The sequence below is a fragment of the Onychostruthus taczanowskii genome, unplaced genomic scaffold (genome assembly GCF_017590055.1).
Source record: "Onychostruthus taczanowskii isolate IOZ18803 unplaced genomic scaffold, ASM1759005v1 scaffold45, whole genome shotgun sequence".
Lineage (NCBI taxonomy): Eukaryota > Metazoa > Chordata > Aves > Passeriformes > Passeridae > Onychostruthus > Onychostruthus taczanowskii.
Window position 1 is genome coordinate 3,267,878 of NW_024502014.1, and position 26,401 is coordinate 3,294,278.

Genomic DNA, 26,401 nt, shown 5'->3' on the forward strand with positions numbered 1-26,401 from the left:
TCCCTGAAGAAGTCCTTAATTTTCCTTTCCCGTACCAGGTTCAATGAAAGGTCTCTGCACTCTCAGACTTCAAATTCAATTGACCTGCTTGAAGCAGGGGAGACTTCAGCTTCTGCAGCTCAGTCATTGTCAGAGAACTGTTCTTATCACCTCTGAAATATGTGATACATGTGTTTATCTCATATCTTCCAGTCCCTGCAGAAGGACAGTAGCCAGAAGTCAGTAGGTAAATGTGCTGCTTTGCTTGCTTGGGGTCATGGCATGGATGACCTTTTGGATCACATAATCCTGACAGCCTGAGCATTCCTCTAGCAAGTAGTGCTGTGCTTCTTTTCAGAGGTGTTTCCAGCGTTCTTACTTCCTGTAACTGTAATGGGAACTTGTAAATCTTCTGGTTGCAGATAATGAGTACTTGAACTGCCATTTAGCAGTAAGAGATTACAAATGTAGACTTTTTCTCTTCTTCCTTCCTTCCTCTTTCATACAGAGACTATGTCATTAGACATATATGCATAAATGCAGTCTGGAAACCTGTGTAGTGGTTACATCCTTTCAGGCTCTTAGCCACTCATTTTGCTGTTCTATCAAGGTGGCCTTCAGCACTGCCACTCTCTTGGCTAGAAGGGTAGGTAGGCAAGGGCTGACCTCTTGAAAGTCTGGGAAGGGGAAAGCTGACTTCCTAATGTAGCAAGGCCTGGAGTTTGCCTTAATTTTCTGATGACTGTTTGTTGTAAAGTCAGTGGAACAGGGAATAACTCCTGTTCCTTGACTGACTTATTTTACTTTTTTTCTTTATGGTAAAATCACTCTAGTGATTCCAGAGAAGCTGAATTAAAAAGAATTCTTCCACTGTAAATGAATCTAGGAAGAATATTTTAATGAAGTTTTTCTCTTTTTTGTTGGCAATTTGGAAAGTTATTCTCTCAGTAGAAAAGGAACAATGATGAGTGGATAACTCTTGAATTCTAAAGTATAGGAAGGGAGAATATTGTGTCAGAAACAGCTGCAGAAGACAGAGTTTAAAGCAACTGCTTGGACTAAAAAGTCATCTTAATTTAAGTCAGCTGTTGAAGTAGAAGTAGTAATTGAGCACTTGCAAGTGCTTGCTTGTAAGGCAAGTAAAGAGGTGTGTATGTCTGCAGGTAAATCAGGAGAACCTTGTGAACAGTGAGCAAAAATGAGGTGCAGCTGAGATTGGTTGAATATTATGTAAATCTGAAACAATTCAGCATTTACTAAATCGTAGGCAGTAATTTCTTCAGTTTAGTCACAATTAAATTCTGAGCTCTTAAATATGTTGTATGCTTATATATTTAGAGTGTTATTTCTATCTTAAGTGACAAGATTTATCACAGAAACAGCTGATCATGTAAATTAATGTCTACATTGAAGTAAAGTAATATAAATCTGAAGTCTTAGGCTTAATATTTTCTGATATGTATGCTGAACTCTGGATTCTGGCTGGCAAGATGTGCAACTTGCTGGAAGAAAATGTTCTGAACTTGCAAGGTATATAAACATCCTCCTGTCTTTTCCTTCTTCCTCCCCTCCTTTTGCCTAATACTGACTTCAGGGCAGTAAGTCTGTACAATTTTGAGGATTGCTGCAGCAACATGAAATAAGGCGCCAGGTTTTTTTGGCTAAACTGTGAGAGAGGAAGGGTGATGAGCAGTGTACTTAGCTCAACTCCTAGCATGTAACAAGTATTATAATGAGGGATTACAGGCAGAGGTGCTAGGCATATCCTGAAATATTCAGGAATGTGCAAGAGTCTGAAAAAAACTCTTGCATTACCAAGATTTTTGCAAGGAGCTTCAAACCCAAGACCAAAACAAAACTACCACCCAAAATGACAGAACAAATCCAAACTGAACCAATACCCCAAACAAGTTTCAGAGCTTATGCAAGTAGATTAAGAAGGCCCTTGTGGAAGAGTTCAGTTCATTTTTTACGGGTATTGTCACTGATTTGCCATGTTACCCTGTAGTTGGCCCTAGCTAGAGCGTGTTGGAGTTATTCAGTTCACTCATTGTGTTTTTCTCTCAGTAGCCTATGTCAGGGTGGTTACATTAACTCTTAGTGTCCTGCAGGGAGTGATTTGGATGCTAAGCAAAGGCTTGTTCTTTAGTTCTTTGTTTTCCCAGTTTGCTTAAAAAATATGGAAGCATGTTGTTTCCTGTTGACTTTTCCACAAGAAGAAAGGTAAAGGTTTCACTGCAAGGTGACAGGTGGTTTTTGTCTTGTGTTCCTGTACAACCTCTCCAAACCATATGATGACCATAGATTAGCTATAGTGTTTGCGATGGATATGTTAGGTCTACAGAAATGAGTTCTAGTTGCTTTCCTGTGCAATAACAAAGATGACTTCAAATAGTAATCAAATAGTGTTTGCTGAAACTCAAAAATACTATGCAGCATAATAAGCACTAGATAGCAGTATTGTTACATAGCTTCAAAAGATATGTTGTGGGTTTATATGAAATGCTGGCCTTTGGAATTCATCCTCATTCTAAGGAGTCTGCTGATAATGAGAACCTCTGCAGGTCCAACCATGCTTTGGCCTCATCATAGCTAGGAATATGGAGTTATGAAACATTAACTATAAAGGCTTGTGTGCAGATAACTATGCTAGAAGGGGACCTGAGCTTAACAATTCCAAAGTAGCATTGTCTATTGTGGAAGCATGGAGGTCTGATGGAGGGTTGTAGCTTTTTGTTATTGTGGGTGTGAGGAAGAATCAGTGTAGTTGAGGGAATGATTTTAAAATCTGGCAGGACTGCACTGGTGCATTTTCTGGTCTCTGCTGAGTTGTGCATTTTTTTTTCAATGTAGGTCTCTGACGATGGGAAAAAAAAAGCCAAGTGCTTGGAGTGAGCTCAGAGAGAGTGACAAGTCTGAATGAGAACAGCTGAGATTTAGGAACCTCTGGGCTCTTCTGTTTTAGGATGTTGAAGGCACAGTTGTGAAAATGTCTCTTCATTGCGGGACTAACTGGGCACATGGTATTGTGTGGCTTGCAGTGAGACTTAAGTTAGCATTTTGTTGTTAAAGGTCACAGCTGAGTCACGAAGCTGCATTATATTTAAAAGCAAACTGGGAATCGTATGGTAACAAGTACACAATAAGAAATGCAGTTAAATCGAGAGGTATCAATATAGAACATAACTGCACATCATCTGGACTTGACAGATGCCTTACAGGGTCAAACAGTTGTCGTTTCATTCTTCTACACAGCTGAAAATACTGTGTGTATGACAGCATGTTGCGCTACATAACTTCTACACACAGAGTACTTAAAGTGTCTGGTTAAACCCTTTGTCATGGTTTAATCCCAGGCAGCAACCAAGCACCAGGCAGCTGCTTGCTCACTCCCCTGCCAGTGGGATGGGAAAGGGAATTGGAAGGGTAAAAACTGGAAAACTTGTGGGTTGAAGTAGAGTCTAATCAGAAAAGCAAAAGCCATGAATACAAGCAAAGCAAGCCAAAGAATTTACTGCTTCCCATCGTTGGGCAGGTGTTCAGCTTTTTCCAGGAGAGACAAACACCATCACTTTAAATGTCCTTCCCTTCTTCCTCCTTCTTCCCAGTTGATATACTGAGCGTGAAGTCATGTGGTCTGGAATATCTCTGGTCAGTTTGGGTCACCTCTCCTTGCTGGGTCTCATCCCAACCTCTCAGGCACCTCAGGCCTCCTCACCAGCATGACTGACAGGACAAAAAGCAAAAAAGGCCTTGGTTCTGTCTAAGCACTTTTCACCAATAACTAAAACATCTGTATTCTCAACACTATGCTCTATTATCAATGCTGTGTTCAACAGAAATCCAAAACACAGCCCTGTACCAGCTGCTTTAAATTCGGGTTTGTCGGAGACAAAACCAGCGCAGCCAGGCAGATCAGTGTTAAACTAGTTTCTCTAGGGAGGGCCAGGATTGCCTGTGTGATGTTTTCTTCAGCTGACTCTTGTGGTGGTGTGTGGAGAAGCCCATGTTCTGGCCCTAGGTGGGAAAGTGCTTGGCTAACCTAGCAGAGGTCTAGGTGAGCACTGCTCCTTAGGGAGTGAAACCTGCTGGAATGCATATTTTAATTGGTACAAGGTGAGACAGTAGTTCTGTGGCAACCATTTTGTGGTATGACTGAAAGCTTGACATTAGTACAGTTTGAGTGCCAGCTGACCTTCATGCAGAGGAGGATACTACTCCCTCCTTTTAGAAAACGCACAAAATGTGCTTCATTTCTGATACTAGAGAGGTTTTGGTGGGTTTTTTTTTTCTGTGTGTGTTTGAATACAAGGAAATAAAAAGAGAATGCACCGAAACATTTGACAGTGCCTGTGAATTACTTCAGCTGGACCTCTTAGGTGCTGAGCCCTTGCTCAGCTTTCAGCCTGGTTAATGCTAGACTTTGCTTCTTGCACTGCTGTTCTGAAGAGAATGCTACAGCTTACGAACCTGACTGGTCTAGCTACACCAGCAAGCTGGCAGGATTTCCAGCAGTTGCAAGCTTTTTCTGTTTTGATGTAAATCTTTTTGTGCTCTAAAGTGTAAGAAGTTGTAGATAGATGGTGTTACATGTTACTGAAAAGCTTTAAAACTTTCTGTTAGTGGGAATATTGGCTTTGATTAAGGAGTTTGAATAAGAGGAAAAATTCTGAAGAGGGAAAGGTCACCTTTTGAGTAGTAGTGTTTATAGCTTTCTCAACTTAGTCATCATGACTTCTAAGAGGTTCATCAAACAAGTGTATTTTGTGGGATTGTGTGTTTTGTGCTTTACTTACATTGTTTCAAATCCCTAAGCATAAGGTAAAAACAAACCCCAACCAAAACAAGTGAAGTTAAAAGTGATTAGTTAATTAATTCTACTTTGTGTTTGTGGTTTGCTGCTATATTGGACTTCTTAGTAGAAAGAATATGAAAAACATTGAAAAGATGCTTTTAGCTCCTGTGATGTGGGGATTAGGATGGAGAGTAATTCTTTTGCCTAACTTGTATTCTTACTCAATTCCTGGAACTATTTAAAGTATTTCTGGCATGTTAAGTGTGACCTGTCAATATTAGGTTGTATTATTACAGTGTAGCAAGACTGAATCTGAGCTAACAAAATCCTGATCAATAATTTCCTGTGCTGCACAGGTGTATGGATGATATATGTGTTCCTTGTAGCATCATTTGTGAGGCAGTGGTTTGCATAATGTGAGTTTATATGCCAGGTTTCTTATGGCCTACAGTAAATCTTCATTGTTTAGGATTCTTTCTTTGTCCCCCCTTCCCCTCTTGTCACCTTTGTTCACTTCTCTGAGCCCTTTTCAGAAGAATAGACAATTATGTTCAGCTATTCACTGTTTTTACTGACAATTCCAGGTCTTAAATTATTTCTTTGGAGGCATTTGAATTTGAATCTGAAGCTGCAGTGTTTTAAACCTTTTCATGACAGACTCCTTGCTTACTGTGCTCTGGATACCAAATCAGTATATATACTACTGAATTCTTAAACTTGGATTACTTTCCTTCTTATAGCTTCTTTTTTTCACCTGCAAATACCTTTTTTATACCAGATTCCACAAAATTAGAAACAGTAAAACTGGATTTGCTGGTTGTGATCTGTTGCTATGTTCTACATGGAAATACCAATTTAGCACAGGATACAGAAGTCACCTCTCTTCACTGAGAAATTAACCGAGGCTTGTTCTTGAAATATATCTGTTTTAGAGGACTGTGGCTTGGGGATTATGGTAGTCTTTAATAAATAACTACCAAAATAATATCTGTAGACCTCTAACAGTCAAAAAGCAATACCAGCAGTAGTAATAGAAAGCCATCGTAGATAATTTTTAAAAAATAATTGTATGCATCATTAATCCTTCTGTCTCAAATACTTTTCCCTTTAATTTAGTTCTCATGAGGACAACTTCCTGATTATAAAGCTAGATTTTTTTTTTTTTTTCCTGAATGACTATACATCTTGCTTTATGCAAATGAAAGTTGCATAAATCTGACTAGAGAAAGAAGCTGTTTGGAAAGCACTGTAGTTATGTTGTGAATGCTGCTTCTTATTCCTGAAATGGGCTTTGTAATCTCCTACAGTGAAAGTTAAAATACTTGAATACTGTTGCTGTCTATGAAGCGCTGAGTTTTTCCTTAGTGTTGATAAACACAGACTATCCTAAACTGCATTTGTCCTGTCTCCTTATAATTAGAGAAGCCTGCTAGAAAGAAAACATGTCATCACAAAATCATAGAGGAGTTTGTAGTTTGGGTTGGAAGGGATCTTTAAAGGCCATTTTAGTTCATTATGCTATATATACCAAAACCTGGTTGCTCTGTATTAAGTTTCTAAATGTCTTGAGAAGAACCTTGTCCATGTGTCTTTTAACTAAAAATTGTTTGAAAGTTTGTCTTTGGTTTTTGCTTAAACGATAGCATTTTACATTTGTCTCTGGAGGTGTGGCAGTGAGTCTTCATGCCACATATCTTATGGCTCTTCCTCTCTTGTCTTTCAGTGAATGATAGTGTCTAGAAAGGGTATGTCCCTTCAGGAGAGAGGTGCCAATGTCCAACCGGCCTAGTAACAATCCAGGGGGGTCACTGCGACGTTCACAGAGGAACACTGCCGGGGCCCAGCCACAAGACGACGCAGTAGGAGGAAGGTATGACTGCTGTCTGTGAGTGTTCAGATGTGTAACAGTGAAATGCATGTGATTTAGAGAATAATGTTTTCCACCTGCAATCCAAGCACTTAAACTTCCATAAAATGTTTTTGCCCCTGAAATGCTACCTGTACTGTTACTGTATGGGATAAGCCTATGGATAGCTCATTACCATACATGTTCAGCTGCAATAGCAGTAGTAGATCTAGCTACAGAGGGAAAAAGCTGTTTTCCATAAATCACGTGTAGCAACAAATTATTTCTGTGTCTTTCTTGCTGATATTAAAAATATGGGAGGGGAATGACAGGGAGAGTCTGTTACTGGGAATTTGGGAAAATGTTCCTCTTTGACAAGACTGAATAACTGGTACTCTGTTACCTTTGCACTGCATATAAATCCTGTGCACATGTTGTGAATAATTCAAGAAAAGAGAGGTTTGTCATCATTTAATATGCCTGATGCAGTGAGCAAGTGGACCAGATTGTATTTGCTCTGTAAGTGGTTGCCTCTGCAGTGCAGAATAAAGATCCTTAAAACTGTTCCATGGATGACTGTACTGTTACTGCTGTGAGTGAATCCTTATGGATATAAGTGTGTCTTCAACTTTGTTAAAAGATCAGTCTAATGAAGAGAGGTTATAGTGTGATGGTAGGCAAATCTGTCTATTCTACTCCCTCAGATACATTACTGGTGAGTTGTTGAATATGTGTACCTTGGGCTTGATATTTTTTTTGGGATGAGTGTTAATATATTACAGCTCAGTGACACAAAAGCTTTTTACTATGAAGGAGCTGGAAAGTTTAATGAAGATGAGGTGTATTTCTTACTAGTATCAAGTCTATGTGAGATCAAGTTGAACAACTGTTGAATGGGTGAAGAAAGCCAACTTCTAAGGAACTTTGGGGAGAATTGAATCTGAAAAATGCAGCTTCACTTTCTCTAAACTAGTCTACTGTACAAGTGAAAGAGCAGATGATAAAGACAAGGCTTCTCCCCTCAAATAATGTTACACAAGGAAGGGGAAGTTCCTGCCTTATGTAGCTGATTATTTTGTAAGCTAGAATTGGTTTTGGAGAATAGCTCTTTTAACAGAGGCATAGTGAGCCCTCCGTTCCCTTCTGCCCATTCTGTGTTGTCTCTGCATCTCAGTGGATGTTTAAATTACCAACTCTTTCCTTTTACACAGAACTTGACCTGGAGTGAATAAATTTCTCCCTAGAATAAAGGATTGGAGGCAAGTTATTTGGAGATGAGATGGGGGATTCTTCTTCAGATATCTACTGGTAGTTCAGATTTTACAGTAGAATGCTAGGGAGAAGCTCCACAGTGAGTGAGTCAGATAAACTGAAGCATTTTAAGGATAGCACTGTTTTCTTTTGAGGAAGTCACTCATCCATTGTTTTGGTGCATTGTGATCTGTTATGCTGTTGTACATTGATTCAAGATTCACTTGTGTGAAATGACAGAACCTCTTCCATCCCTCACCAAATCTGTGCCAAGCTTCCATGAGCAAGAGTGTACTGCACTTTTAAACTATGTTAGACCTTTATCAGAATTGAGAGCTCCTTGCTAAAGTGAGCAGGATGGAAGAAGCTTGCAGTCCTCTTTGAATCTGAGTCTCTTTAGAACAGGACCTCCCCTGCCTTTGCATTTCTGAGCAAGCATTTTGAGCTGGCAAAGCCTATAAAATTGCCTGGTTAAAGCATGGTGGTTAATAGAAAATTTAAAATGAATTTTCTTCTTTTACTGTCATCAGCATCTCCTTTTTAATAAGGTGCTGGGCAGAAATGGCTATTGTACAAGGACCAATGTAAGATTGATCTGTCAGGTCCTTACAAAATTTGTGGAAGACATGGAAAGAGACAGGCTCTCAGATAAGTTTTTAGCTGGTGCCTTTTTTTGGACACAAACCTCACAGGACTCACTCTCCCATGTATCTAGCATGCAGTGGTATAGTATGTTTCAGTTTTGCTGCTGAGCAGTACGCAGGAGGGTCTCGAGTTCACAGCTTGTTGTACTTGTTATGCCTTGCTGTACTCCAGTGATAAACACTGCTTTTGCTGCTATATTAAAAAACCCAATAAAACCCCAAACAAACACAGTAAAAAACAATACACCTTTTCTTACATTATGGGGGTTTTTGGGATGCCTGAGACCATTTATTTTCAGTCTTTTTTTGCATTTGTCATCAGTAAAATGAAACTCTTCAGTTTCAGCTGTAAAATCACTTAAATAGAATAAACAAACTGTGGAAAGACTAGTAATATGCTCACATTGTGCAAATAACTGAACTTGGGATTTATCTATTTTAGTATTTTGGTTGGAACTGGGCATGTTCTTTTGAAGCCAATCAGTCATCCTCACTGCTGTGTTTTGGCTAATGTGGAATGGTCTTGGAGCACTTGAACTGGAATCTTTTTGGATGAAACTGAGCTGGAAGTTGTGTTCTGTGAGAGCAGTTTGTGTAAGCTGGTCACTTGTGGTTGTAATGTGGTATGCTTTGAAGTAGAAGTGATTGAAATGCAGAGATGGTGGACACTGATCCTTAATGGCAACTGTCTTGCTTTATAGATTTTCTTCTGTTGATCCATACTACTTATTGATGTTGTTGTACAGACAGTGTGAGATTTTATTCAGCCACTTTATTACATCCACGTATTTCTTGCCCTCCTCCAATAAACAACAAACCAATACACAAACATTGAAAAATTCCCAGTTCCCCCTCCCTTCCCAATAAAAAAGATGGAATTAGACAGTAATGTGACTCTGTAGAGGATTGTTGCTTCATGCCTAAAATTAGCCACAAAGTTTGTAAGCAGACTTAAGGGCCACACCTTCTAAAATGTTGGAGGTTACTTCACTTTGGTCATAGATATGCAATCATAACCCTTCGAGCAAGGACAGGTTTCGATACTGTCTGAACTTGTGTACTTGATTGCATTTCTGTTTTGTATAAATAGCTTTCTCAGTGCTGGAAATGCAACAGCTTTTTTCTTAAAAGCTTTTTTTGTGGCTGAGGTGCGTGCTTTTTCAAAATACAAATTAAGTGGCGAAAGCTTGGAGAGTTTAAGCAGTTTGTCACTCATAATTTCAGACTTGGGTGTGAAGGTCAGTAATCCAAGGTAAGTGTGTGGTATGGCCAGATGGCCTTGTAATAGCATTAGAATTGCCTCTATCTCTTTTATGCTCTGGCTGGACTGAATGCAAGAGACTTTAGTTGATAAAGGTGTTAAAAAAGAGAGTCAGGAGAATGATAGTGCTGCCAAGCTGAAGTGCTAATGTATGTCTTTATATAATGTTTGACACTTCTACAGCTCAAAAGTCTTTTGTTAAAACTCTGCCAATTTAGCTTGCTGAGCTGCTACCTTCACTTGTATGAAGACCTTGAAAATTCCCAACTTCTCTCTTGTCTGTTCTAAATGCAGAATCTTCCTCCTGTTACACTGAGTATTGCCAGACTGGCTTAACCTGGAAGTGACAATGGAAACCCCTTTTCCTCTAGACTGGACTTGTTTGATGTCCCCATAACGTCAATACTTGAGTCACAATGAGAAAGAGGATGCCTGTGATGGTTTTCTGCTGGAGTTTTACCAGCAATTCACTCTCAGCATAGTAACTTGATAGGAGCTTTTAGAATTTGATTTTAAGATGCATTGTTTAAAGGTACAAGCAATGATACTAGGCTGAAGGAAGTGTAGAAAGACAGATGCAGTTTATTTGCAATTTGTGCTGTAAGAGTGATGTGTGCTTTTTCTCTAAAGGACAAAAGGGGTCTGTATTTGAAAAGGGGTTGAACTAATGTGAATCTTGACTTTCTGTTGTCAGTAGTTATGCTGCAATAACTGTGCTTTGGATGAATTTTAGCTCTTGTGGATATATAGTTCTTACTGGTTTTACTACAGTTTTGAAAAGTATTTAGTGTTTGCCTCTGAATTCAGAATTACTGCTACGATTGTACCTTTAGAATGGTACAGCATGAACCCTGTCTGAAGTGTCTCTTGGAGCACTCTCTAGTGAAGAGTGACTTGTGTAGGTTTTTAAGGAAGCAATAATGATGCTAAAGTTTCCCTTTGCAGCAGTAAACTGAAGCAAATGTGTTAATGAAGCTTTTTTTCGTAGTGGTAGGAGGAGGGGGTGGAAGGTACTTACTGTCATTTTCATAACTGTATATTGACATTGTTACCATGCGTGTTGAAGAATTGTGCCCTCCTGGCTTAGTTCCCAGTGATGCCATAGGATTTACTTTGAATGGTAGCAATCTGGAAGTGGTACTGTGAGGCACACAATAAGATCTTTTCTGGACATGGAGCAGTTGATTGTTCCTTTCAGTTATGAGCAATGTTTCACTGTATTGGTATAGAGTAATGGAAGTGGTCCCATGTACTAGAACTTTCTTTACCAGTGCTGCAAAAATTAATTTTTTTCATTAGTGGCTTTAAATGACAGTGGTGGTTATCGTTTTGCATATTATTAGTCTTAAGTAATTTTTAGGAATATTAGTATTAAAGTAGTATATCACTTTGACATAAATAACTGCTATGCTGTTGTTCTACATGAAAGTAGGATACTTTATAAGCAATGTTTAATGTTTTGGAATAAAATATATACATGTTCTTGTGTATTTGGAATTGAAGGCTAAATGATAGATGAGATCCTTGTTGGCTGTGTGTAGGACTTGGATATAAGCAGAAAGAGTGCTTTTGTCAGTTATATTGCTTTTGTTCTAAACAGGATTTGGTGATAGGTTAACTGGTAAGAACTTATGTGAGACCTGTAACAAACTAAATATGATGTTTGAGTTGGTGGGGAAGACATTTAGTGTATTTCTGAGGAGAGAAAGTAGGTGTTTTTCCACAGCTTTTTTAGTCTGTGCTGTTGCCTTTTTCTTAATCTCATTTTTGGCAAATAATAGTTTCTGCAGACTTTGTTTGGAAGCATTTAATAGCTTACTTTCAGCTGCTGTGGGACATAAACACTTTGTTTATTAACTAACTTCAAAAGATTTTTTTAATAAGCACAGAGTAACTCTGAGAACAGGTTCTAGTTCGTTCTTTATTATTGTTTTGCTCAGAGCTGGCATTTTCCACCATATTGTTTATACAACACAGCAAGCTAAATGGTGGTTATCTTGTCAACTTTCTGTATATTTGTGTTACTCTAAACTTGAGTGTCTGCTTGTGAGCTAAAATCTGCATCAGCAGACAGCTTTGCCCAGTTGAATGAAGTCTTGGAGTTGTTTATGAAACTCTTTAATTTTGGGGAGGAAAGCAAAACAAAAAAACCCTACAAAACTCAGCTTGAAGGTGCAGCAGGAGCCCAGTCTTTCTGGAGGTGCCCCTGAGAGTGGAAATGGAAGAATGCAAGCTCATAAATACTTAGCTCATGCTATTTTGTCATTAATGAGGAACTTAGTCTCTCAAAACACTTCTTGCTGGAATGGCAGTTCTTAATGAATGGTACATTAATGAAAAAGACTGTAGAACTTGTAATTGTAAGTTACAAGTGAAAAGTCCTGGTTTACAGACCAAAATACATGTACTTTACAATCTTAAAATCAGCCTTCTAGTTGTGCATATATCTTTTATAGCACTTGATTGCTCTGCAAGCATTGCTTATTCTGAGCTTTACAGACTATTCTAACTACTTTTGTATGTGAGTTAACTTTTTTAAGGAGACCTTAAGTAAGCTGACAACTTAAATATAAATTGGGATGATAATACTTGTTGATGTACGGTTGAAGTTTTTACCTTAATCCTGTAATCAAATTCTTAGTTGTCTTGTATAAACCTGAGAGGAGAGTTCATGTCATGATCCTGGTGACTGACATGCTGCTGCATGCACAGTTGCTATTGTATTGGGGCCTTCTCTTTGTAATTCATGCAAGGTGAATGATTAAACTTGCAGTGAGACGTGAGAGCACAGTAGGTGTTTTAAAATAAAATCTAAAAAAACTCAGTGGTGACTCCCCATTTGTGATGTAACCTTTCTGCTCAGAAAGGCTATTTGTACTGATAGCTTGATGGATAAAGAAAGCAAAGCAAATGCTAATACTCTGCATGTATTGATGATCTCTAGGATATGGCTTTAGATTTAATAGTCCTCACAAATTGGACATTAGTATGAAAGTGTGTTTGTAAAACTTTTCAGAAGGGTTTAAACGTGAAAGGGGAGGAGCCAGAAGCAAGTGGAAACTCTTCAGTGCATGTTTTGCTTCTATTGTTTTAGCAGTATTTTAGTTGAAAAGTTTTTCATTTATTATGTTTTGTGAATATCTAAAGCAAAACAAAAATCTTTACAGGAAAGTAATCTTTTAAAATATACTTCAGAATAAATGAACCCTGATCAGTTTAGCTTACATAAAACTTGAAATTCCTGCCAAGTGCAAATTATGTAATAATGTCTGTTACTCCCATAATAAAAACATTTCATGGGGAAAATTAAATTTCACGCCTTAATATTTTGTTGGGAAAAGAAAAATCCAAATACTCAAGATTAGGTGAAACATTCCCAAGTTTACCTTGATGGAGTTTGCTATTGTGATCTCAAGATCTAACAGTTTTATTTCACTTGCTTTTGATAGTAAACAATATTTCTTATAGTATGATAAATAAAAATTAATTACTAGAGTCTGGAGAAGATGCTGTTAATTTAATCTTTTCAGACTGTCACACTCTTAGATTGGGCACAGAAAATGTTGAATATGTACTGTCTATGTGCATTCATCTGAGTAACTGCCTAAATGAGAATAATTCAGTAGAAAGCAGAAGGAGGAAAGTTATCAAGAAAAACAGTCATATTACTGAAGTTTTACTGTTTTGACTCTTAAGTGAATTAGCATTTGGTTATCATCTGGGTGGTTGAACATGGTACTTGTTTTCCACTGAAATTCAAGTTTGTGTCGAAATCCTGAAGAGAATGGGGAAGCTTTCTGGTCAGTAGAATACTTAGCTCTGCCTTTACTACTACACTTGTGGCATTTCCTTGGAAGATGTTAATTTTAAAGCTTGTGGAACTCCTAACCACTTCCACTTAGTCTTTTGGGCTAAACTTTGTGATGTTTGGGGTCATGGGCTGGAATTGGAAGTCTACATTATTCCCCATCCTCCATGGATGTTTGCAGAGCTCAGTTCAAAAGCTGTCTAGGCCTGGGTTAATAGCATATGACCATGTAAACAGCAGTTCTTTAACTTTGAAACATTGCTTCTTTCAGCATTAATACTAGACTAGTTTGAGATTTTTCTAAGATTAGTGGTTCTTGGGCCTTCTGTATTGGTAGGATATGTGCAGTAGGGTTTTCCTGATGCCAGTGGAGTCAAAAACAGCTGCATTTTATCCAGGGAAGTGCAAGTGAGGTGTCTCTTGCCTTAGAAATTATTTATACTGTCCTGTTTTAAATGCTGATGAGCATTCTCTTTTGAGTCTTGCAGATGATAATTCTGAGTGGGTTTCAAAGTAAATGTGGAATATATGAAGATGTAACTTAAGTTTTAAATTTTATCCATGGTGTATAAGATTATCTTTGTCCTTCAGTCAGAACTCATACAATAAACCACTTTTTTCATGCAGCTGAAAGCTGCTTAGAAGACCTCTTACAGCTTATCTATGTGAAACTCGTTCTGGTCTCTGACATCACAAGTTTCCTGTCTCACTTGACTGCCTTCATTGGTGGTGTGCATTTCTTCATTCCTCTTACTTCAGTGGTTACCAAACAGTTCTCAATCCTTTTAACTGGTAGATGTTGCAGCCAGAAAAGAACTGGTATGGTTGAGCTTTCTTACCAAGTGGAAATGCAGTCAGTTCCATTCTGAGCCCTTTTTTTTTTTTTTTTTTTTTTTTTTAACTGAAGAGTAAAGATGTAAATAATCATAACTGTATAAAGACTTAATGCTTGGGATCTGGAGGTAGATGAGTATACATCTATTTTTGAGAAGAGATCTTTGACAGATTCTCTAGTCTTGTGCTGTACTCTGCTAGGTTAATGATTAAGTGAATAATTCAGTAGTCTTGCACACTAAAAAGATCTGAACTTATCTGCAAAACTCAGATGTGAGATGATGTTTTATTCATTTAAAATGACTAAATTGTGTGCTTTGCAAAACAGTTACACTGGTAGTGATTTGTAACTGCATGAGGTGGTTCTTTTGAAATGCTGCTTTAATACTAGGAGCTGATATGGACAAAATTGGTAGCTGTAAATTAATATGTGTAAATGCTACAAAAATAAACAATATTCCACCTACAGGTCTGTATCTGTATCTTGGAATCCTGATAGCTTTCTGTTTTGACTTTCTGCTGACAGGTCACATTTAGGGCAGGCAAAGCATAAGGCACATAGCCCTCCTGAGAGTAGAAAATCTATTTCAAAGACACCCAAAGTGCAGTCTAATACTACTTCTGAGCAGTCCAAGGGACACTTTTCTAAAAGGTAATTGTGCTTTGTATTCATGTGTTTACCAGTGTTATCTGCACTTGAAAAACTTGTATAATTATTGAGCTACACAGAGTTCTAATAAAACATATGGCTAATGGATATTTAACTAATCTAGGTATTGCATTCACTGGATATATTTCAGTATTTCCAGTTCTGTTTGGTTTTTTTCTTTTTCTAATTCACCTACTAAGAGCATTCCATCAGTGATGGGGAGGAAATGATTTCTGCATAACTAGTCCTGGAGTACTTGCAAGGTCTTTCTCCCCTCCTTCTGCTTCATGTTGGGGGAAGATTGCCCAAGGAGTTTAGAGCAATGTCCAATATGAATTGAAATGTGCAGTAATCTAAAGCAGGCCTGTGTTCAGGGTAATCTTGGTATTGCTTGTCTGCTCTTCATATGCTTCTGCTGTATACACACTGGAACAGTTTTCTATTACATAGAAGAGAATTTTGCCAGTTTTGTATGTGATTCACTACATCAATTTAAAGATTGGTGAGAAACTATTCTTTCCTCAAGAGCCTTTCTTGAACTAGAATCCAGTTATGACTAGTTATGCATTACTGAACACTCCTTACTCTCTTGTGGAACTTACATTCTCAAACATTCAGTTAATAACTTTATGGCTTGATTTTTTGTTTGGTTTTAATCAGTTTGACATAGATATAAAAAAAATCTATTCGAGTTAAATTTCATTTTTAAAAAAAGTGGTGCATTGTGCTTTTATTTTGCAGTCTACTTAGGTTTCATGCTAGCAGATGTGTGCAATGTGACTGTTCGCATCCAAGCATGTGGGGATTTTTGTTTGTTTGCTTCAGTGTAAATTGAACAGTGTTTCTTACATGCAGTATCCTTTACTATGATGACTTTTATCATGCAAAATTCTTACAAACTGTGAGGCTTCTTGAGTTCAACTCTAATGCTGTTCCTGCTTACTTCTACAGAGGCTGTAGTTCATCTGCTGTTTTAATACCACAACAAGAAGATCCAGAGAGAATCAATACTTCAGAAAAGCAAAAAACGGGGCAAGTGCCTAAGAAAGACAATTCTCGAGGAGTTAAACGCAGTGCTAGTCCAGATTACAGGAGGACCAATTCTCCTAGCTCTGCTAAAAAACCCAAAGCACTTGAACACACTGAACCTTCCTCAGAAACTAGCAAGCCACATACTAAATCTAAGAGAAGACACTCAGACCAAGAGCAGCCCAAGTCTACACAATTGCCATCAACAAGCAAGGCTCACACCAGAAAGGGTGGAGCTGCTGGTAGCTCCCGAAGTCAGAAAAGGAAAAGGACAGAGAATCTGTCTTGTATAGAGAGTGGGTCATCAGTTGAATCAACTGGCACTGAAGAAAAGTCAGCAAAAGTCTCCAAGCTGGCTTCAAAATCGGTGACCTCAGCCAAAGCTGGGTGTAGCACCATCACTGATTCTTCTTCTTCAGCTTCCACCTCCTCCTCCTCTTCTGCTGTTGCCTCTGCTTCTGCTGTTCCTCAGGGTGCCAGAGTGAAACAGGGAAAGGACCAGAGTAAGGCTAGACGTTCCCGTTCCGCATCCAGCCCCAGTCCAAGAAGGAGTAGCAGGGACAAAGAACCAAGTAAAACAGGTGGCTCTTCAAAGTTTGACTGGGCTGCTCGATTTAGCCCAAAAGTCAGTCTCCCTAAAACAAAACTGTCTCTACCAGGCTCTTCCAAGTCGGAGACATCAAAACCTGGACCTTCAGGACTACAGGCTAAGCTAGCAAGTAAGTAATTCTTTTCTGGAAGAATAAACACATGTTTTAAAATCAAGTCTTTTAAGCAAATACTTCTGTTTTTTCAAGCTGCTTGTGATCTTCCTAGAAAAATCAACTTTTAGTATGTTCTGCTTTGTAAAGCTGTGACAGAAATTATTGACAGCTAAAGCAGACAATTTAAGTTCAGTCAGTGTTCTGCGAATTTAAGTTGCTTCTGTGTCTAACAAATCAATTTTAAAAATACAATACATGCAAAATAATTGGGTGTTGTGATAGGGGCATATATGTTATAAAGCGCTCTTGATTATATTCCTTTTGTCAGATGTTTATTCCCCCTCATTTTCTTAAGTCTTCTGTTCGAAAGTGGGAATGATAAATGCTGGAAAACAAATAGTCTCAAAGAAGATACCACATATGATCTTACTTCCCTGCTTCTTCCTTATTGTGAGAATCTGACTTTTAAGAACTGTAATCTGGTAAGCCTGGTGTACCATAGTGCTGGGGTTATTAGTCAGTTTATCTTCTAAGTTGTTCTTACAAATTATGGCTTCTCTCTGATGCTGAGTTGGAATAGCAGCTACAGTTCCTGAACATATGATCACTGAGAAATGCAGGCTGTTTCCAAATAGAGCACCTGCTTGCTAGTATGCAGATATGCTTGTAGCTCTGTTGTCTTGAACAATCTTTAAAAAAAAAGTCTTTTACTGTCTTTGTGTACTGAATGATTTATTTACTGCATACATTCTCTAAAACTTGATGTAAGAGGTTGGATTTCTAAGCTTGCTCACTGTTGTTCCTTTACTTAGGCATGATCACAAGTAGCTTGTCCGAATGGGGACACCTCCGTAGTTAATACTAATACTGGAAGTAGGTGAAATAATCAAAAGCAACTGGCTGTCTTTCTGTATAATCAACATAGGTCAATTAAATTTATAGGTGTGTTTTGGCTAATGTGCATGACTGGCGTATTGATTCTGGAATGACTTAACCTAACAGAGGAAGAATGGCATTTGGGGAGGAGAGAGGAATTATTTGCTTTACAGCAAAGTGTTTTTTTTTCCTACCTGCTCTGTGATTCAAGGCTACCAGGTGATGAATTCCAGAATCAAAACTGAATTTGCCTGGGATGGAAGGAGAAGGAAGGGAGTAGAAGTCAGGGACCAATGGGAATGACCAACAAGTTCTGAGAGAAGTCAGCCTACAGGCAATAAGGAAAGGCAACAGGAAGGAAAAACAATTTACCTCCAACAAGTGAACAAGAAGATGAAGGCAGAGAGTAATTCATGTGATGAGTTACAAAAATTCCTGAAGGAGTGAGAAGGGCAGGGGTGGGATAGCACAATGTAAAGGGTTGTGTGCGTATGTCTTGTGTACCTTGAGAAAACAGCATTGAGAATGTGAATCTAAACTGTTACGGCAAAGACTGAACTGAGAAAGATACTATGACTTAGCTCTTCTATGACCTGAAAGTTAAAGGTTTTTTTGCTAGAAGATGCTCAAATATATGTGACAGAACTAAGTTGGTGGGGACTGTAGGTGTGTGTGTATAAAATGTCACTGCTGAGGGGCACCACCAAGCATGGTGAGAGGTGTTTCTACATGCGATGGAGAACCAAGGTATTTTCTACAGATGACATTTCAATTTGAGGGAGGGGAAAAGTACTAACAGGTGATGTTAGGAAGTCTAAAATGTCTAATGCCTCTTTACCATAGATTGCAGCAAAACATACTCTAGTAAATATCATTGATCACCAAATATCACTGTAAGAGCCTAACCTATAACAGAAGTCTTAAACTATGATGTTTTCAAACAGTCTTAGCCTTTCAAATAGTGCTGTCTCACAACAGGTTGAGGTGATCTTGGAATCAATAATAATTACTGTTAGCTCAGTCTTTTTGAAAAAGAGAGTGTGTGACATACACTTCAAAAATTATTTGGAAAAATTTGAAGTATTTTAACAAAATACACATTTTGCATAATGCTGAGAAGTATTGTGAAAATATGACAAAAATAAACCACTAGGGTAGGTTTTTGAGAAAGAATGGGTAAGTTCAAATTTGTTTTCTATAGCAGACCAGTAACCTTAGAGGATGAAGGGAGCAGAAGAAAGTGATATCTCACACAAATATTAACACTGGGTTTTCTAAAGCAGGAAGGCAAAGAGTGATCTAGATGGAATGGAGATGTATGCCCTTCTACCTGGAAACAAATCCTGAGAAGTCATCGTAATTCTGTGTAGAAATGAAAAGCTTAAACGTGATTGGCTTTTATAGGTGTATATGTTATGAAACATGTTTGGAGAAGTCTGTAATAGGGCTTATAGAATTAGTGGGAGATAAACAAAAAAGCAAACCTAACAACTGCAATAAAGTCAGGAGAATTACAGGTGGAAGTGGCTCAAGGAAAATAAGTGTGAGGAGAAGGGGGGATTCTTCAGGCTGGCATAATATCATAGGATAGCTTGGTTGAAAGGGATCTTAAATTCCAAACCCCCTGCCACAGGCTGGGCCACCTTCCACTACACCAGGTTCCCAAAGCCCCATCTGGTAAGTCATGTTTATATAAATGCAATGCTGTTCCCTTCTGGAGATGATGCAGTTCGAGGAGTGCAAGAATCATTGTTAGGGGTTGTGGTCTTTGAATGAAAAATTAGAGCAGCTGATCTGACTTACTGTACTGAAGAGAAGAATGAAGACAAACATGGTTGCCATCTTTGCAGAAGTTTTTCACGTGCTGAAGGGGAATGAGGAGAATACCCTGGGGTTTCTTGTCCAGTCCTCCTGAATAGCTAAATAGGTGTTAAATCCAGAGTGTTAAGCTCTACACAGCAGACTCCATAACAGAGCAGTGACATCACTGAATAGCAACTAAAGAATATGTTGGAATAATAAAAACATGTTTTTATTATGTTGGAATAATAAAAACAGTCTACACTAAAGTTCTTCACATCTATTTGAGTAGTTGAATATTTCTTCATGGAGGAAAGGGGGAAGTGAGGAAGAAAGCAAGTTTCTCATTTTGTTCTTGTGACTTGACTATTTTCACATCCCTTTCAGGCCATATCTGTTGGAGGGGCTTTTTAAACGTTGAAAATTGGGTCATGTTACTGATCATGTAACAGTATAAAATCAAGCTCAATTATGTTTCCATTATTGGGGAAGTCTTTGCTGTCCTTTGTGTATTGTCTTGTGGCCCCTAATTAGGATGCTAGCAACAATGGCTGGGACAGTGCTAAGAGCAGGGTAATTTAGGATAGCTGTCCCTGCCTGGGAAGTCTCTACCTAGTATTTGGAGATTTGGGGGGTTAGGGAGGTTATTGATTTCGTACTGAAAAGCCATGTTGAACCTAAAGATGGAGTGTGAATGGTATGTAACTGCCTTTGAGGGATTTGGCAGAGGTGAGGGAGAAAAGAGTCAGAAAATAGCTCTGAATCAGTTTATTTGGGATTGTGGGTACTGTGCTGTCTTGGGTGATTAGTTAGAGCCTTGGAATTGTGGATTTGGGTTGAGGCAGTAAGATGGCTAGCTTGGAGATACTTTGTTTAATTGTGGTGACAGGCTGTGTGAGGCTTTAATAAGACTGGGGATGTCTGGGTTGGTGCTGTGGGAGGGTAATCGTGGAATATTACAAGGATAGGAGGCTGTCTTGCCTTCCCCTGCTAGGGCTCTTTTTACCCTATTTCAACTAGTGAGAGGAACAGCGTCACACAGGAGCCAATTTGAAGACTAAACTTCCAGTCCTAACAAGTAAATCACTCCTGATTGCCATTCTGAACTGCACATGAAGGGCTTTCTAGGTTATGAACTGTGAAAGTTTGTCTAACTTTTTGACTTGGGTAATACATTCAGACTTAATTAGTGATTGCAGTACAGCTGCATTCAGAACTTTTCTTTTGCACAACAAAATCTTCCTTAAAAAATGCTGACAAGTAAACACACTTACATGTGAAGTTAAGATTTTTTTAGTTTGATTTGTTGAGCTGTGCTATTTCAGGTTTAGCCTGTTTGAATGTATTTTCCTTCTGACTCATAAACATTGAGTGCTTTGCATGCAAAATAGGATGATGTCAGGGCATAAGCAATAAATGTCGGCCATAAGAAAGCCTGTGCTTCTGCTTTAACTCTGAAGTTTACTTCTGAAGTTTTTGCAGGTGCTGAATATAAGATGCTTAAACCTGATTTTCTTTGAGGGTTTGGACTAGAGATCATTTAGGTAAACTTGACCCCCCCCAAATTTATGGGCCCTGATGGGATCCACCTACAAGTGTTGAAGGAGCTGGCAGATGTTACTGCTGAGCCATTCTCCATCCTCTTTGAAAGGTCATGGAGAACAGCAGAGATGCCTGGGGAAAGCCAGTGTCACTTCAGAAGGGGCAAGGAAAAGGAGCCAGGGAACTATAGTCTGGTCAGCCTCACCTCTATCCCTGGAAAGATGGTGGAAGAGCTTATCCTGCATTGTCATCTCTAAGCATGTGAAGTAAAAGAAGGTTATCATAGTAGTCAACATGGATTCACTGAGGGGAAATAATGCTTAACTAGTCTAATAGTCTGCTGTCTGAGTAGATGAAGGGAGAGTAGTGGATGTTGTCTTGACTTCAGCAAGGCTTTTGACTCTGTCTCCTGTAGCATCCTCCTGGCTTGGGAAGTGTGGGTGAGGTGAATGACCATGGACTAGGTTGAGAACTGACCGAATGGCAGAGTTCAGAGGTTGTGGTCAGCAATGCAGTGTCCAGTTGGAGGCCTGTAGCTGGCAGTGAGTCAATATTGGGTTCAGTCCTGTTCTGCTGGTTCATCAATGACCTGGATAAGGGGACAGAGTGCACCCTCAGCAAGTCTGATGATACAAAAGTGAGAGGTGTGGCTGATACACCAGAGACTGTGCTGCCATTCAGCTAAACCTGGAGAAGCTGCAGAGTTGGGTGGAGAGGAACGTAATGAAGTTCAAAGGCAAGTGCAGGGTCACACATCAGTGCAGGTTAGAACTGACCTGCTGAAAAGCAGCTCTGGGGAGAAGGACCTGGGGTCTCTGGTGGAGAACAGGCGGTGCATGAGTAAGCAGTGAGCTCTTGTGGCTAAGAAGGCAAACAAAGTTCTGGGATGTGTTACGAAGAGCACTTCTAACAGCTCAATGAAGTTGATCCTGCTCCTCTACTCTGCCTTGGTGAGGCCTCACATGGAGTGCTGTGTCCAGTTCTGGTCTCCCCAGTTCAAGGAAGACAAGGAACTACTGAGAAGGTCCAGTGGAGGGCTATGAAGGTGACGAGGGGACTGGAGCATCTCTCATGAGGAAAGGCTGAGATATCTCTTCCTGTTTAGACTGGAGAAAAGATGACTTACCAATGCATACAAATACTTCAGAGGTGGTTGTCAAGAGATTGGAGCCAGACTCTTTTTTCAATGATGCCCAGCACCAGTACAAACAGCAGAGGACACAAACTGAATACATGAAGTTCCACTGAATAAGGTGAAAAACCTATTTGAGGGTGGCAGAGCAGTAGAACAGGCTGCCCAGAGAGGCAGTGAAGTCTGCTTTTCTGGAGATACTCAAAATGTGCCTGGACATGACCAGTGAACCTGCTGTAGCAGTGGGGTTGAATGGTCTCTGAAGGTTGCTTCAGCCCCAACCTTCCTGTGAGTCTGTGACAATTGCTGTATGTATTACAGAAATAGTGCTGAGTAAACAGCTTCTGGAGATGAACATCAAACCAATTCCCCTGAGAGCCCTTGCTATCTGTGACAGCGTGACTGGTGTTTTCTCCATCAGGCATACACACAGGACATCTTTAATCTCATTTTCCTGAACACTGGTTGTGCTCTCTTTACTGGTGAATACTTGCCACTTTCAGCCTCCTGCAACTCCTAAAGACAGAGGACTAACCTTCAATTTGGAGGCTGTGCTGGCTATCCCAAATTTTAATGACTATGTGAGTGAAAGGAAGAAGGCTCAGTCTGAAGAGATTAGCAGTCCTAAAGTTATGGTATTGGGAAGACTCGAAGGATTTGCAGAAGATGCAGGTGGTAAGAGTAAGGTTGACTTAAAGTTGATTAAGAAGGCTTCTTAAGGGCAGAGTGGCATTGAACAGCAGGAAGGGAATATGCTTTGAGAAGACTTTCTTTGCTTTCTCTTTTAGCCTTTAAAATAAATAGGGGCAGGTGAAAGCTCAGCTGTACCCTGGTAGATGCTCAGAGACAGCAAAGTAAAGACTTAGGAAAAGAAAAATGTGGAAAGATCTTCTGACAAGTAGAACATTCTTGAGCAGCAGGAGAAAATGTGCTCAACTTTTCTGGATGCTCAAGGTGTGTATGTATTCTGCAGCTCACCCACCAAGCAGTAACTGGGTAACTGTACGTTCTCTACAGCCCTCTGAAGAAGTTCAGTTTAAAAAGATGGCTCAGCTAATTTAATGCCATTTATGGAAAAGGGCAACCCATTTTATTGCATCTTTGCCCTACTGCTTGATGGTGTCTGTGTTCATCTGACCCTTTAGCAAGCTCAGCTCACCAAACTGGCAGAATACTACTAAAACAAGAAAGCATGTGTCAGGTGTGTACTTCATACATCTTGGGATTGATTTGAGGAAAATAAGAGATGGATGGGCCATACTTTTAAACAGCAGTAAGCTGTTAAGCTGGCTCTGCTGCTTTGTGAACCTCTTGCCCAGAAGAAATCTTGTTTTGATACAAGCTAAGTCAGCCTTCACTTACAGTGGATGTGTGGTGTCTCATCAATACCCTGTTACTAAGATAATAAGTAGTTACCTAATGTAGGTTTGACTGCTTGAAAATGGCTACCCACTGATTTGAAGTAGTAAATCATGTGCTGACATAAAGGACAAAAATGTGCCTTTTTTCCCCAGTGAACTCTACTGTATCAAGGTGATGATTTTATTCTTCTAATGTAAAGCAAAAGTGCATTTCACTTAGAATTTCACCATAGTGTTACAGGTACTGAATAACCTAGTTTTCCATATACGTTATATATGAGAAAGTGGATCTCTGAACTCAGTGGGGCAAACATGTTTTACTTGTGGAGTAGTACAGTGCTATACCTAGTGCCAGTTGACGAATGCATTTTCTACTGTAAAATACAACCAGTTATGAGGGAAATGTTAATGTATCATTGTTCTTCTGAGTACTTGAGAAGTGTAACTATGGCATGGGATCCTGCTGCAACCATTTCAAATGAGTTTTGTCTCTACCTTACGACATGTTTTTTCCTGTCACACCTGTCCCATTCTCCTCCCCCCCAGTATTACATATACAGTATGCAAGTAAGGTTTGAGTCATTGTGTAGTGCTAACTTCAACTTACAGTTTTGGTTTCAAAGCATTTGTAGTAAAAATGCCGCTACTTTTTGAATACTCAAAAAAGTTGCATATGTCCTATATGTACAGACCATGTGGAAATTCAGGTGACTGGCCTGCTTCAGTTCAGTGCTTGGTGGCTTTTAATTACCGAACACATTGTTGTTTTCTTAAGGTTGCCAAATTTCTTGAGTTGCTAAGCCAAGTTTGTGGTAAATACATGAGTATCAGGTTAACCTTCGTCTGCATGGACCTTTACTGCACACAGCATTGTGTTTCTGGGTCAGATATGCTGTGGTGTTTGAAAGGTCACACTATTGGCCAGATCATTAGTAGTTTTATAGATCACTTTTCCTTTTCTGTTAAATATCCAGTCGGAGGCTGCATAGTTATCATTTCATCCCTCAGTACCACAACTCTGCATTCTTGGAATGTTTTAGGATTAAGGAACTAGGAGTTAGTTTGGTAACTTCTGAACTCAAATGCATTGCATGTTTAACTATGTTTTATTTCTGCTTTGTTGCCAGAAGAGGGAGCAGTGATCTAACTTACTTTTCAAAATGGTTTACATCTGTTCTAGTAATATGTCTGAATTCAATGTTATGATGTTCTCTTCTATTATATTTATTTACTGTGGAGGTGTGTGGATGGAGTCACTGCAATGTCAAACTGGGCCCGATAAAATTTTTTGATTTTTACCCTAAATTATCGGTTTTGTGCTTTGGAAACTGCCATTGGATATTTCAACCTGATAGTAAGCCTGCTAAGAATCATCTGAGAATGTTATATTGCATGGGGTTTTTGTGTGTTTAACCTGATTCTGTGGTGGGATGTTACCAGAACAATGGCTTTGTCACCTAGAGCAAATTGTTATCAATTGGTTCAGTTTTCAACAGTGAAAGTGCTTGTAAATTAAACACCGGAACTCCTTTTCCGAAGTTGTGAGGATGTGCTTGCTTACTTACAGCAAGGATGGCCTTATGACAGTAAGAGGGGCTGAAGGCTGTAGTTGAAATAGGAAGACAAATAATGCGTGGGATGATAGGTCTCAGCACTGACAGTGCTTGACTCCTGGAGGAGAGCATGGTTCTGATTGAAGACAGTTATTTTCAAGCCAGATTAGTGTGAATAAAACTGACTAAAATTTGAGATTGCAACCACTATTGCCTTCCCTCTTGAAATATAGGGTTTTAGGTTTTTTTCTGTATAAGGCTAAAGCATCTTTTAATTGTTGGAATGTAGAAATAATACACTTGTATCCCATAATATGATACCTGTTTAGCATGAGACAGATGATCTATAGCTGTAGTATATAGTTTAGTAAAAGGTGCCTACATAGAAACTTGGCGTTTAGTATTACTTAAGTCAATGAATAAAAGTAAATTTTTGAACCTTTCTTTTACTGGTATAACAGTTCAATGTAAGCTGAGTTATTGTGTTTCTCATGTACAAGCTGTTCTTCTACATGGAGGTTTCCTGTACACAAAAGTTTAATTTCTTTGTAGAACTGCTGTGTATTTAAAGACTGATTTACTCTTAATTCTTTGCATATTGCATAGGTCTAAGAAAATCTACAAAGAAGCGCAGTGAATCACCACCTGCTGAGCTCCCCAGTTTACGGCGGAGCACACGGCAAAAGACCACGGGCTCCTGTGCTAGCACCAGGTAAAACTTAGAGAAATGAAACTTGATTACTGCAGTGAATTGGTGTTCATGTCATTTCCATGCGTGACAGTTGGCCTTGGCTGTCTCTGACTTGGCTGTTGTAAAAGTAGCTGTAGCTTTTCAGGCCTGCTGGATTGCTCTGTACATTGGTGTTATGGATAGCACATAGAATTTGTCACCATCAGACTTCCAGTAAGTCCCTCAGCTGTGGAGGTGGAGGAAGAGAAACAGCCAAAGCCAGGACCACAAACTTCAGTAAACCTGTCCTTAGAAAGGTCTTTAAGACAGACAGACAGTAGTGCTTAACTACTGTCTGTCATGAATAGTGAAATAAATAGATAATTGTTTTGAAAAATAAGACTTCATGGTACCACACAGGAGTCAGTTTTATTAGGGTACACTGTTAAGCTGACTCAGCTTGTCAGCAGTTTTGTCTGAACTGCATCTAAGTACTTAATAATGTACTTCTTGGTAGTAGAAGTAGGAGGAGAAGTAGTCCTGAATTAGTAATTTTCAACAGCTGGTAGATTAAATGGGAGGGGAGAGTTAATATATCCTGTGATGCAATAAACTTTCGTAGTTGCATATATTGTGGGACTAGATGTAGGAAGACTTCGCAAGCTTT

At 39.1% G+C, this 26,401-nt stretch overlaps 1 protein-coding gene across 14 annotated transcripts in view; it reads left to right on the forward strand.

Annotated features, from left to right (window-relative positions):
* TRIP12 (thyroid hormone receptor interactor 12) overlaps window positions 1-26,401 on the forward strand; it is a 77,331-nt gene that overhangs the window by 18,996 nt on the left and 31,934 nt on the right. For 10 of the 14 annotated variants that reach the window (XM_041414414.1, XM_041414410.1, XM_041414421.1 and 7 more), the window contains exons 2-5: window positions 6,498-6,644; window positions 14,945-15,070; window positions 16,019-16,815; window positions 25,671-25,776. In XM_041414414.1, coding sequence (XP_041270348.1) covers window positions 6,547-6,644; window positions 14,945-15,070; window positions 16,019-16,815; window positions 25,671-25,776 — 1,127 coding nt within the window. In that variant the 5' untranslated portion in view covers window positions 6,498-6,546. Of the gene's footprint in view, window positions 1-6,497; window positions 6,645-14,944; window positions 15,071-16,018; window positions 16,816-25,670; window positions 25,777-26,401 lie in introns of those variants that run through there. The other 4 variants (XM_041414419.1, XM_041414420.1, XM_041414417.1 and 1 more) reach the window with 3 other exon arrangements.